Source organism: Seriola aureovittata, chromosome 9, assembly GCF_021018895.1.
Source record: "Seriola aureovittata isolate HTS-2021-v1 ecotype China chromosome 9, ASM2101889v1, whole genome shotgun sequence".
Lineage (NCBI taxonomy): Eukaryota > Metazoa > Chordata > Actinopteri > Carangiformes > Carangidae > Seriola > Seriola aureovittata.
The window spans coordinates 1,822,239-1,835,088 of NC_079372.1; the positions used below are offsets into that span (position 1 = coordinate 1,822,239).

The following is a 12,850-nucleotide window of genomic DNA, read 5'->3' on the forward strand; positions in this document are numbered from 1 at the left end:
CGTGCTGCTGTTTTAGTGAGAACAGTTAAAGAGTTAAAACCAATTAATCTCCACAACAAATACAGTCCCCGGTGCTTGTGTTTGTGGTGTCGGATCTGCTCGGTGGAACAAAGACATGATACAGGTTTTCAGTGTGTAATTTTAAATCAGTTCTTTATTCTTCACAAGTGACATTATTTTCAATCTGCAAATACTGCATTGTTACTGGTAGAATTTAATACTTTGACCCACTATGACTAAACTGAAATGCCAGTAGAAATCCAAACAACAAATCAACAAGCAGGACTAAATATATTAGGACCGTATTACTTGGCTTCAAGGCATTGTTTGTGTGTATTATGTCCCATTTATTAAAACAAAGTTTACAGCTACTTGAGCTGTATCTTAATCACTTTGTTGCAGTCCTGGACAGTACGAACAAAATGTAAATGTACTTTACAAGAACCAGAGCTGAGGCCCAGACAAGCATGTAGGCCTTTATTATTCTCCACTGTGGCTACTGTGCTACACATATCTAGAACAAAAAGTAACCCTCCACATGTTTGTAATAATCAGTTAATCTCTCTTTAAATTCCCTAAATAAAATACTTCAGAACTAGTAATGAAATGTTCATTTTCTACAATCATTCATGTTTTAACTGCCTCAAAGTAACAGAGAAATAAAACCTTGTTAGTATTTACAGATTTTGTGTTATTCCGTTAAAAAACATCTGTCATGCAAACTCAACGTGCAGGGAACAAGCACAAGTTAAGACCAGAAAAAGTTTGGGACACTATTCATTGGCATTGTTGAGCATGAAAATATGGTCTGTTACCTTTGGTAGCACAATCATATTATAGGGTGCAGCTCAAGAAAATCACCTAAATCCTATTCACAAGATACATACAGTATGTGGTTAATTACAAAGCTTTGTTTGCATGTATTTAATTGTGTAACTCATCCATTATTCTCTCTGCAGAGTTTAGTGCAGGTGAGTGCAAATGTACACCTAAGTTGAAGAACCATGAAGGCAAACATAAACACATGTCCATGTTGCATACAACATCTGTAACATACGAGTCCCTTTCAGCTAAAGTAGCTAATGCAGTTCTCCATGTGGTACATTAGCTCCCTCTGAGCAAAGGCATACTTTAGGCGAATGTAAGCATGGGTAGCACAACATTGACCAATAAGAGAGGACGGTCACAACATGCTGAAAAGTGTACCCCAACTGTTACTTTTTCACAAGTAACATATCTGAGCCCGGACGTTTACAGTGTAGCAGTGCAGATCCTGGAACTGTTTCCGTATTAGTAACGTTTTATTACGATGATCATGTGACATGAGCATTAAATTCAATCCATCAGCTGCTATCCCGTTCCTATCATATGGCCCTATAATCCGAATAATACAATCTTTCCTTTCAAATCATATTAATGTAGCAAATATGAAACATTGAAACATGATAACTGTCTTTTTTTTTGGCTGCAGAAAAAAAAGCCCCAACAAAGCTTATCTTTACCCCTGAAATAACAACTCTGTTCTTAGCACTCCTCTACCAAAATCTAATCTGTCCTTTCTCTCCAATTTATGTCACATGGACATTCACTCCTGAGGGCCTGCGCAGGTGTGGCAGATCTGCGAGCAGCTCTTTGATAGAAAGGGACTGGGAGGGACCAAAAACAAATGAGTACACATTCCATGCAGTGCTGCGCATCATTTACCTACAGTAGGCTGACCACTTGTCTGTGACACCGACTTAAGGAGGTGTGGACATCTCATGGGCTCAACTTACACACACTGATAGGTTGTGCATTAGACTGTTGTGGAGCGACAGCTTCCCTCAGACAGAGCAGTGTGACACAGACACATGGGTTGAACTCTTCTAATTTGGAGAAACAGTGCACTTTTAGAAGCCGATCTTGCCACGAGTCATGGAGTAGCCCAACTTGGCCTCATTGTTGATGAAGGACATAATGCCCAGATAGGTCTCGATGAGCAGGGGTCTCTCCAGGATCAGGACACCGTTAGCCCGACCGGGGATGGGGTGCTCCTTATGAGCTTTCTTCACTGCCTGCACCAGCTGGGTCCTGAAGTTGTCCAACTTGGCATCATAGAAGAAAAAACACGACACTTAAACCACAACACCCTTCCAAAAACTTCAATTATATAGATCTACACTGTATACTAAGACATCCAGAATGAAAGCAACATCTCCTAGAGTTGCTTTTAAGTGTAGAATAACAGATGTGATTGAGAACTTACAGCCAAATGAGGTCTGTTTATTACATGTAGAAACGGCTCTGAATGAGAAAATGTAGTCATATCCCCAGAAAATTGCCCCAGGTACCGCTGTTGCCATGCCAATAAGTAAAAACACTAATAGCTTTGACAATAACTGTTCATACACAAAGTCAGAGTTACACTGATTTAAATAATATGAATGACTAGCTTTCTCTCATGGCATGAATTCAGTCTTTAAAGCCGCAAGCAGTCCGTTGTTTTCATCTGGACTGTGACTGCTAGAGCCGCGTTTGTTGCTGTCTGTGCATAAATGAACTGGCACCACTGGTCACCATCGTCTGTCTTGTAAAATAAGGCCAACACGAAAAAGTGTATAACATTTCAAACTGAATGCTCAGATGTTTTTAAAAAAAAAAAAAAAAAAAAAAAAAAAAAAGTCAAATAATCCATTAGATTAATTACTCAAAATGCAGATTTAGCTTTATTTGGTTACAGGGATGATACCTGGCAGAGAGAAGCCACCTTCTCGTCAGCACGGGCCATAGGGTGCTCTGTGAAAGTGGCGTAGGGCATGTCTGTGGACCAGGGGTTCCAGCGGTTAAGGAACGAGGCCCGAGGACGTTTGTCCCACTGGACACGAATCCCATATCCTTCTCTCCTGTTACAACCAGAAAACAGCAGTGTAAGAGCGATGGGATCAGCTGTACATGGGCCAGCAGTGCACGATACTGTGCACTCCTACACTCTTTTTATTTCATCTCTTCCAATTATTTATTTTATCCCCTCATTCTGTGTCTTGTTTTTTTTTTTTTTTACAACTCTTATCTTTTTCTTTCCTGTGCATCATTTCCTGAATGTTTCTATCGTGGTTGGAGTGGAGTCCTGTTCATAGCACGGGTATTAATACACTTGAGAGTAAATACTAATTTGCCGTTGGCTGACTTCAATGTATTGGCTTACTTGTTTAGGGATTTTGGTGGGAACTCAAACTCGCCCACTGAGATGGTGTCTACAGCGTTGAGAGAGATCCTGATGACCTGCTGACACAGCAGGTTGATGAAGTCGTACTTGCACACCAGCAGAGACCTGCCCACACAGTCAGAGGATGACAAATTGTGCCAAAAGACAGTGTCAAACGTCATATGCAATATGATTTATTTCATCAAGCCCAGTCAACTAAATATGTTTATTTCTTTGAGTTACCTGTCAGTTATAAGCACCAGTCTCTCTTTCTCATTGTTCCAGTGGTCAACTCTGTAGTTCCACACAAAATAAACAAAGATGACAGTCGTTTGAAACAATGCCTTAAATATATAGAAGTATGTAGAATAATAACCAGAAGATGTGTTGGAAAAAGTATCAGACAGATCGTTGGCACCCATTTATTTATTAGTCTGTAGCCTTATTAAGTGTCCAATAATTCCTTAGCACAATAAACCCTGCGTTGTACACAGCGGCTCATCCAAACAGACACATGCTGCTGTACTGATACTTACTCAGCCAGCAGCCAGACGCTGAGCACCTCTCCATCCTCGGAAGGGAGTGCCACAGTCCTGATGTCGCTCACAGCCTGTTCAATGGTACCTGGCTGAGATCAGCATCACACAAGCGTCAGTCATCAGCCTCATCTCAGTGTCCCCTTCTTCCCTGTGATGCTCTGGTATAAGGTCGTGTTTATTTACCACAAATACCTTAAAGAGCGCCAGAGCACTGAAGGGGGCTGTTTTGAACATATACGCATATTCTGATTTTAAAAAAAGAAACCGGCCTAGGTGCCGATTATCTTTTATAGCTGGAGCAACTTACCCTGAACACGAAATAGTCCTTCACCTTCGCCTGCACTGTGGGGTTGTGCACATGAAAAGGTGTCAGCGTTTGTAGCGGGGGGCAGCAGGCCACGGACGCGCCGTGTCCGAGGCTTCGCCCGGCCTCCGGCGGCGTGAAGGCAACCTCCACCCCCTCCTCGGTTTCTGCAGGGTGGAGAATCGCAGCGCCGGGACTATCCGGCTCCACCGTGTCGTTCAGCTGAAGCATGGTGCGACAAAAACGCTTTTCGCGGGGCTTTCTCCGGCAATGTGCGCCAAGCGTTAGATTAGAAAATGTCCATTCGAGGATGAAGACTCACCCATTGCGCACGAATAATGTTTTGATTGTGAGGGCTATGAGGAAGTAGTGCCTTCTTGCTTCACTTCCCCCCCATTAATTCCCTTCCTCTTAAAGAGACATAATGTTATTGAGAGCTAATCACAGGAACAGGTGTTTCAGAGTGGATGAACCCAGTTTTCATATCAGTGCTATGATGATTAGCTCATCTGAAATCGGGCGTTAAATTGATTATATCTATCTCATTAACCCGCTATTGTCATGTGATCATGATGTCTTCATATTTAAACTCCATGGCCTTAGTCTGTTTCAGGGTTTTATTGGCATTAATCCAATACACTACAAATCATTTTTCAACCACTTTCTAAAACTTCAAATGTAAGCTTTAAGACAGAAGTGTTATTCAATACTAATTAGCTTGTAATCTAAATTCCAGCATAATGTCCTTGAAGACTCTACATGTGTATTCATTTCTCATGAGATGAGAGAAATGGCCTGAAACAGTGCACTGAAGTACTAGTAGGCTGAAAGTAAGATGTTGAGTCACTCTATAGACGTTCTATAAGTTTTCAGTGTCTATAAAGCACACCTACTAAATGCAACAAAAACCCACCCACACCCTGCCTGGTTGAACATTACAACAGCGTTTCCTTGAACTCAAACTGTAATGATCAATCTGTGATAACGGCTTTTCACATTTTAGATGTTCTTCTGCTTAAACACTATTATTTTATGGGCAAGAGGATAGTTGTAGTTGTTCACCTTAAAGCACAGCATGTGTTTTAGAGCAGCTGCATTCTATTGAAGTGTATTGAGGCCAAGGTCGGGGTAGGAATCAGGAGACTATCTGCCTGCTCTGATTCCCCCCTAACTGTTTAAGTTCAGTGCAAAAACAGTGTCTGGAGCGACCCTTGCTTTTTATGTGCTGGCACTTAAACCCATCCTTATATTTTAGATTTTCGCTAAATGCACGTGCATGTCCGGATGTTTGGTGCTCAGTGGGAAGGTCACATTAATGAAGGCTGACTATTTTCAGATGCAGATTGATACAGGTGGCGCAGGGCGAGGTATTTAGAGCAGCAGGAGAGTGTATGTGGGAATGACTCAAACTACAGTGGCCATTCTCATCTTACTGAGGACACGTCTGCCGGTGTAACAGTGATATGTTTGACATAGTTTTTGGACAACAGCGGAGTTCTATGGCACAGAAGATAAGCTATATCAGGCCCTGACTACACAGACCTGTTAGTTGAATCGCTTCATCCATGGTTTCAGCCTTTCATGGGAATTATTGATGATAAGACAAATATATAGAATATTGCACCAGATAGCTAGAAACTAATTTCCATCAGTGTTCACTTTATCAGAGCCAGAAGAATTATTGTTGATTCTAAGCATCAGCTTAGTTATTAAACGTCAGCGTTTCCTTCAGCCACTTATCCAAACCATAAAATGGTTATAACTAATACACTCAGTGGTGAAGAATTCCACATGCTGGCTGCCCAAACTGAAAACTGAAGATTGAAATTTAACAGAACAGCGCCCTCTGGTGGGGGCTCTTCATAACCTTGGGCCGGTACAAACTCTTTGAGGTTGCGGTGCGAGATTTAAATGATCTTATACAGTCAACCAACATTAGCCATAAACAAATCAAATTTGAAAAGAAACAACTATATTGCAGTAGTGATGAAAAGCAGTTTTTTATCCATTACTTTAAGTGCTTATACATTTGCACATAGCTACTATTTGTCTGCCGCAGGTAATAGATTTTAAATTGGTGTTGTCACAGATATTGATGAGATTATAAACTCAATCAATACAATAAGTTTGAATGACTTTCAGATGAGCAGCTCTACACAATGTCCCATTATGACTTAATGACTCAGCACTTGTTCGTTTTCAGATTAGACTGAGATCACATTGATTGCACAGTTGACTGCAGCCTAACACTGGATGTTATAGTAGCATTTTATTGTTTGTTTTTTATCAGTGTTGTTCAGTGTTTACAGTCTTATTACTGTAGCATTGTTGTTGTTGCTCTTCAAAAGTCAGACTTTATCGCCCTGACTGATTGATTGAGGAAGCAAAGAGAGAAAAATACTCTTTATTGCTGCTGTTTCCTGTAAGTCTTGGTTTATCTCAGCCAACTAACAGCCTGAAGGAGGTCCCTGTGTCTGAATTCTTCATTAATGTTTGAGCAGTTGGAGATGATAAGTTTTTGTGTAGTTGACTTGCCTCTCCTTCAATGTTTTTATATCAAGTTCTTCAGTTTTTCAGAGTGACCTGTCTGTTATCATCATTAGGTAATTTTTAACAATGGTTTTAACCTTCGCTAGTCCACATTGTAGTAATTACAGTTTTTCTCAATCGCTTTGGTACATTTCTCGAATCATCCTCGAAATTTGCAAAACAGTAAGTGAATTTCTCAAAACAATTCGTACAAATAGCAAAACACCATGGATTACCTGCAAAAGCCAGTCTCTTGCTCAAAATCCTTAGTTCATCTCTCAAAAGTAAATATCTGTGTCAATGAACATGTCACTGCCATCAGATGAAAAGTCCTTGTGTTATTGTGTACGGATAAGACAGTCAAATTGCTTAATCGTGTTGTCAATATAACAGTTTACTCTGGAGGGATGTTCTGATGTAAACTACAGCTAAAGTTTCGATGACAATTATTGTAAATTGTAAGTTACACCTTAGTGTATTGATCGCAAGAGACTGGACAAGATTCACATTTACGCTTTTACTGTTTGTAATGTAATTTGTTGAGACCATGTCATTGCGATACAGAAAGGCCTCTTCTGCCTCTTCCTCTGTTTTGCCTCCCAACTCCTCCGACACACAGCCTCACTCCTCTTCCTCTTCTTCTTCTCTCTGGCTGTTGACCCCGTCCAATTCCTTGTCCTTCCATTGTCAGACATTGTAACATTGTGTTGTGCTCCGGCTCAGGACAGATTTAGAAAAAAAAGTCTAATGGAAATGTATAGAGATATGTTTGACATATTATGACAACTTGTTCAACCATTTTGCATGTAAAGACTTATGGGATGAACTAATGCCTAAATGTTGTGGGGGTGAGACTATTCAACAGAGACCCATTATAATACATTTTGATCAACATGACATAAGCAACTGATAATGTAGGAAACAGCAGAGAATTGTACATAATCATTTGCATGGATGTTCAAAGCATTTGCAACTTGTTCAAAGAAATGGGAAACTGCTTTTTTGATGTGCACAAGTGACACAATGATGTGAAGATTGAACAAGTAGTTTTGAGAATTTCAATTCTGATCTGAGAAACGAACCAAAGCGACAGAAAAACTGTAAAATGTAGTTGCATGTCATATTACATAGTGTTATGTTATGTGTAGGATTATTCAAGGACTAGCGGCTACATTCCATCATACAGGTACTAATGGAGCATTTACTGTGTTTTCAGTTTGTTTTCTATAGATTACAAGTCCGAAGTAATAAGTCTTAACAGATCCTCCTTCACGTGTTTCTGATAAAAACAGTTTCAGGTAATGATTGATCAGGATAAGACACTATTTAAGTGCGGAAACCACTAAGCTGAACTGCACAGACTGCCAGTCTAAGAACAGAGGTGACCATGTTTTTCCCACTGTTGCTGCTGATCTGCTCTTTCTCCCCGGCTCAGCTTCAGACAGAGTCGGACAATGAAGTGATTCAGTATGGAGAGCAAACTGAATCCCAGGCAAGGGAACGAGCAAATGCCTCTTACCACCAACAGAGCTGTCCACAAGACATCCATGCTCTGCTGAGAGACATGACCGCCCTGTTGGCTGAACAGAAGGTGGAGATAAGGCACTTACAGAGAGAGAATGAAGGTACAGTAGTTATATGTCAGGCAATGAGAGCAATGGCATTGGGAACGGAAACTTTGTTACAGAAGATTTTTATAACACCACAGCAGTTCATACACAGAGGACAGAAATGTTTGCCAGTACTGTCTTTTCATTTAATCTGTTTTATTTTTTAGCACAAGCAGCTCAACTGAGAGAACTGGAATTGCAAAAGACTCATGTGGACAATCTGAAGCAACAGGTTCAAGGTATATTTTGAGCAATGAAAAATATCTATGTCAAAATTATATATTAAAACAGTAAGAACACCAAACGCCAGAATATATTTACAAGGAATTTTAATGAAGGCAATTTATTTCAACAATATCCAGGTTTTTAGTGGCCAAAGCAAACCTTCAGGAAAACAGTGATGAAATACTTTTAACTGTCAGATTGTTGTCGTTTATTTCTCCTATCCACTTTTTTTTTTTTTATTCATTTGATTTCAGTTCAGTCAGGAGACCTGGCCACCATTAAAGCCAGGGCAAATGTCACAGAAAACCAGGTGGAGAATCTGAAGAGAGAGAGAGAAGGTTTGTAAATCTTGAAAGAAGCTGCATTATAATAACTAGCAAATTTCTGTTACATCAGCCGCTTTAAAATGAGTATGTTTCTCTCTCAGTCAAACAGGTGGCCTTCTCAGCCTCTCTGCTGGCTTCAGGCTCAGGAACTATTGGACCATTCAACACACACACTCCTCTGGTCTTCAGACATGTCGTTACAAATATTGGAAATGCCTACAACCCACACACAGGTACTCAAATTCACAAACTTAAATAATTACTTCGATTTTTTGCTGACTCTAACCTGGTTGACAGATGTTGCAACAAACCGTTTTTCCACTAACATTCACTGAAAAAAATGTCCCACAGGTTTTTTCATTGCACCAGTGAGAGGAGCGTACCACTTTGAGTTCTACATAGGTGCACACGGACACGCTTCGCACCCTTCAGGTGCCGTGTTGGTCAAGAACGGACAGAATATTTTCATTGCATATGAGCATCAGCCGTCCCATTATGGGAGTTCTGCTAATGGCGTCACACTGATGTTAGAGGTCGGAGATGTCGTGCTTTTGCAGCTGTGGGTTAACTCGAGGATTTTTGACAATGGAAATCGCCATAGCACCTTCAGTGGTCATCTGCTTTTCACCACGTGAGAAGGAAAGGTTTTCTTCAGCTGTAAGATGGTTGTGCACTCTGCAGCAGTGCATCAGTACATGTTGATAAAAGTCTCATTTCTTTTCCCTTTATGTGCAACTGATTGACATCACTCTCTTTCTGGATTTCAAAATACACAGTGACTAACAGTGATGCAATATATGTACCAAATTTTTACTAACAGTAGTTCAAGGAAGTGTAGAATTTCATGACAAAATGTGAAAATGTTCAAAAACAATGTGATTTAACTCCAAATGTTGAGAAAAACTCAAATGAATCCTGTATCTTTACCTGGATTCAGATCAGCACTGAGAACTTTATTTACTTGTTCCTTGGATCACAGCAGCCAAGCAAACCATCTAACCTTTACTGTCCGGTCCTTCACTGTTTTTTACTCGTTCAGCAGAAACTTGAAAAGTCATGTGTTGTTTATGTGATAGAGAATATTCCCTCAGTTCTGTCAAATGCAAGATACAGTAGCTGTGTTTTTTTTGGGGGATTTGTAAATATCTTATCTTGACGTACAGGCCTCAGTATCTGCAAATTAAAGTCTCATTTGCAGTATTTCTATATGAAATGTGGATGATAAAGCTTAAGCAATAATGATTTGTACATATGAAACATATTATATTAATGCTGTATTGCATTTGAATAAAGGCATAAATATATCATTGCAGTACAATCTGTGGGATTTTCTTGAAAACGTGGTGAATTGTGTTTGAAAATGAAATATCCTTTTATCATAAGAAGAAGACCAAATAAATACATCACAGCTGTTTGAGAGAAAGAAATGTAGGATTGGCCGAAAGTATTTTTATTGTTGAACAACGGTTTGGACCCACTGCTCAAACATAAATGAGATTTTTCTTATGCACAGTGAGTAATCATAATGTGATTTAAACTGACTTTTAAACTCAAACAACACAGTCACTCTGATTCATTTTCAGATGAGCAGCTCTACACGGAGACTTTATGACGTTGACTCAGCACTTGCTGTTGGTTTTAGATTAGACTTGATAATGTCAGTGAGGCAAAATGAGACTGAGAGCACATCAGCTGCACAGCTGACTGCTCCAGCCAGTGGACACTATTGCAGCATTATATTGATTTTTTTTTTATTTTTATATCAAGTTCATTGTTTAAAAACTTCAATTTCAGTGAGGATGATCTATCTTTATAGTCATGTGTTAGAACCTGTCAGTGTCAGCCATGAAGTTATTTTAAACAATGACTTCAACTTTTGACAATCTGTGTAGTAGCTTTTAAAAATCTATATGAGATCTCCCAAGCATGCACATCATTGAGAATAGATATTAATATACTCTTTTTGAATCTTACTAAACTAATAATTGAAAGATCGGGCACTGCATTCCTACGTATGGGTAGCTTATTTCAGTGTTGTTTTCCAGATGACGTACTTCAAGTATTAAATGTTACGTAACAGATCTCCTTATTGTGTTTACGTCATTATGTATACGTCAGGTTAACAACAACAGCAAAAACCCTTTTTCAGCCACTAATACAGATATACAGCCAAAAGTACAGCTGGCACTGACGTGTGGTCAGTGAGGTTTTATGGATTTATTCTCTGGGGATCACACATGTCTGTAAAAACATTCATACATCCAGTAGTTGTACAGATATTTCAATGCGGGTCAAAGTGATGGACCGACTGATAACCAGCAATGCCTTCCCTATAGTCATGAACCTAGTGTAGCTAAAGTCAACAATTTACAATAATTCTTGTGTTGTTTTTTGAATCGAGGAATATTTCCTATTTTTTGGAGCAAAGTCCAAGGAAATTGATAAAGAATAAAAGAATGAGCTGGACAAGCTGAAGCAACAGCTTCAAGGTATTATAATTATTATCATAAATGAAAAACTCTCTATATAATATATATAATTCTGTTGCATTTGACTCAACTTCCCTGAGAAGTGTAAGACTCAAAACTAAACTAGCAACTTTATATATGAAGAAGAGCAGTGATTTTTCTGTTACCTAATTGATTAATAATATAAGTCTAACAGTCAGCATGTTAAATGTAAATCATGCATTTCCCCCAAAACACATCACAACCCCCTCTTGGTGCATTCCCTCAGGAACCTGTGCAGGAAGTGGATTGGCAGTTTCTAGGGCCAAACCAAAATTGCCAAGTGCAGTTTAATTAAGAGGTTATGAGGCGTCCCTGTGACAGTGAGGTTGAAGTCATTTTAACTGTCGACCATTGCTGAGAGACAAAGTATGTCACATTTTTCTCAGCACAGTCAGGAGGACTGATCAACATGTGCAGGCTCTAAAGAGAGATGGAGAAGGTAAGACTCAAAACTAAAAGAGCAATTTAATATTTGAAGATCCTGAAAATCAGTGTATTTTCAGACCCTGCATAGAACGCTGAATAGCACCAAATTAACCAGGACATTGTGGCAAGTGTACTGAAGCTGGCAAAAAGCAGTTTAGATAAAATTCTTTATTGCAACCACCGCCTTGTTGTTTAAAACACATGTCTTTCTCTCAGTCAAACAGACGTCTCTCTCAGCCTCTCTGGTGGCTTCAGGTGAGCTGACTCTCAGGCCCTTTGACACGTATGGTCCTCTGGTCTTCGGACTTGTTGTTACAAACCTTGAAACACAGTTAACTCACTGATTATAACAATAAATTTCACTTTTCTGTAATGTTGACTTCAACCTGGTTGTAGTAGCTGATTTTCCATTCAAAATGACTGGAAAAATGTCCCACAGGTTTTTTCAGTGCGCCACTAATTTCTCAAAAGTGGTTCAGCACAAATTTTTATTTTGTTTGCACAAACAAATTGAAATATTTCATTTGGCGATCGCATGGGTGCCAACCTCAGTGAAGTGTTTGCACATGGTCCCTACAGACATCAGTAATCCTCACCATTGTAATTAAACACCCAACCTGAGTAATTAATGCAAAATGTGCAGGAATTAAGGCAGTGTAGACCAGAGACTGTGTAACGGTTATTAATGTGTAGCCTTGCCCTCTAACAACTTTCTTAATTCTGCAACTTTTGTTGTATTTCTACTGCCACTGCCAAAGAAGTAATTTAAGTAAAAGACTTAACGTTAGTGGCGTAGGAGAGCAACCTATGTTGGACGGCTAAACAGTGACATCACGATATGTGTGTTTGTTTGTGGGTGTGGAACAGGGTCCCCTTTGTTTAACACTATTCCCAGCCAGCTGTGCACAGCACAGTAGAATGCACGTGTTCCGGTGGTTATGCACACACAGCAGCACTGATTGTTTTCATTGTTAAATATATAGTCTGTTCTAATCTTAAGTATATAAAGTGGATGTGAATGTAAGTAATAAAAAATGCCAAGAGAACAAGGTTACTCTTAAAGGTGCTATTTTTTGCTATTGCTACAGAGCCAACGTTAGCATTAACAGCTGTTTAGTTACCAGTTTAGAAGAAGCATTGTGAATTCAGCATCAAACATCTTTGCCTGCCAAGAGTTGTCTCAAGTGGTGGAAAGCA

General features: G+C 39.5%; 2 protein-coding genes across 2 annotated transcripts; one reads left to right on the top strand and one right to left on the bottom strand.

The window, feature by feature from the left end:
* Positions 1-136: 136 nt before the first annotated feature.
* On the bottom strand, positions 137-4,427 carry tprg1l (tumor protein p63 regulated 1-like). The gene is made up of 6 exons (XM_056385361.1): positions 4,031-4,427; positions 3,721-3,812; positions 3,428-3,478; positions 3,185-3,310; positions 2,729-2,882; positions 137-2,084 (listed from the first exon to the last, which is right to left on the bottom strand). Exons 1-6 carry the CDS (start codon positions 4,256-4,258, stop codon positions 1,890-1,892), a joined length of 846 nt encoding a protein of 281 aa, XP_056241336.1. The 5' UTR covers positions 4,259-4,427; the 3' UTR covers positions 137-1,889.
* A 3,516-nt stretch (positions 4,428-7,943) lies between these two features.
* LOC130174873 (complement C1q-like protein 2) lies at positions 7,944-10,066 on the top strand. The gene is made up of 3 exons (XM_056385110.1): positions 7,944-8,181; positions 8,819-8,971; positions 9,069-10,066. Exons 1-3 carry the CDS (start codon positions 7,944-7,946, stop codon positions 9,350-9,352), a joined length of 675 nt encoding a protein of 224 aa, XP_056241085.1. The 3' UTR covers positions 9,353-10,066.
* The last annotated feature ends 2,784 nt before the right edge of the window (positions 10,067-12,850 follow it).

What these genes read in the sequence shown, in the direction of transcription:
- LOC130174873 (XM_056385110.1), top strand. Translation starts at nt 7,944, where the DNA reads ATGTTTTTCCCACTGTTGCTGCTGATCTGCTCTTTCTCCCCGGCTCAG. An exon ending in CTTACAGAGAGAGAATGAAG is followed by an intron (nt 8,182 to 8,818) that starts GTACAGTAGTTA and finishes TTTCTCTCTCAG; the next exon opens with TCAAACAGGTGGCCTTCTCA. An exon ending in TACTCAAATTCACAAACTTA is followed by an intron (nt 8,972 to 9,068) that starts AATAATTACTTC and finishes AATGTCCCACAG; the next exon opens with GTTTTTTCATTGCACCAGTG.
- tprg1l (XM_056385361.1), bottom strand. Translation starts at nt 4,258, where the DNA reads ATGCTTCAGCTGAACGACACGGTGGAGCCGGATAGTCCCGGCGCTGCG. An exon ending in CCACCAAAATCCCTAAACAA is followed by an intron (nt 2,883 to 3,184) that starts GTAAGCCAATAC and finishes TGGTTGTAACAG; the next exon opens with GAGAGAAGGATATGGGATTC. An exon ending in AGGTGGCTTCTCTCTGCCAG is followed by an intron (nt 2,085 to 2,728) that starts GTATCATCCCTG and finishes TATGATGCCAAG; the next exon opens with TTGGACAACTTCAGGACCCA.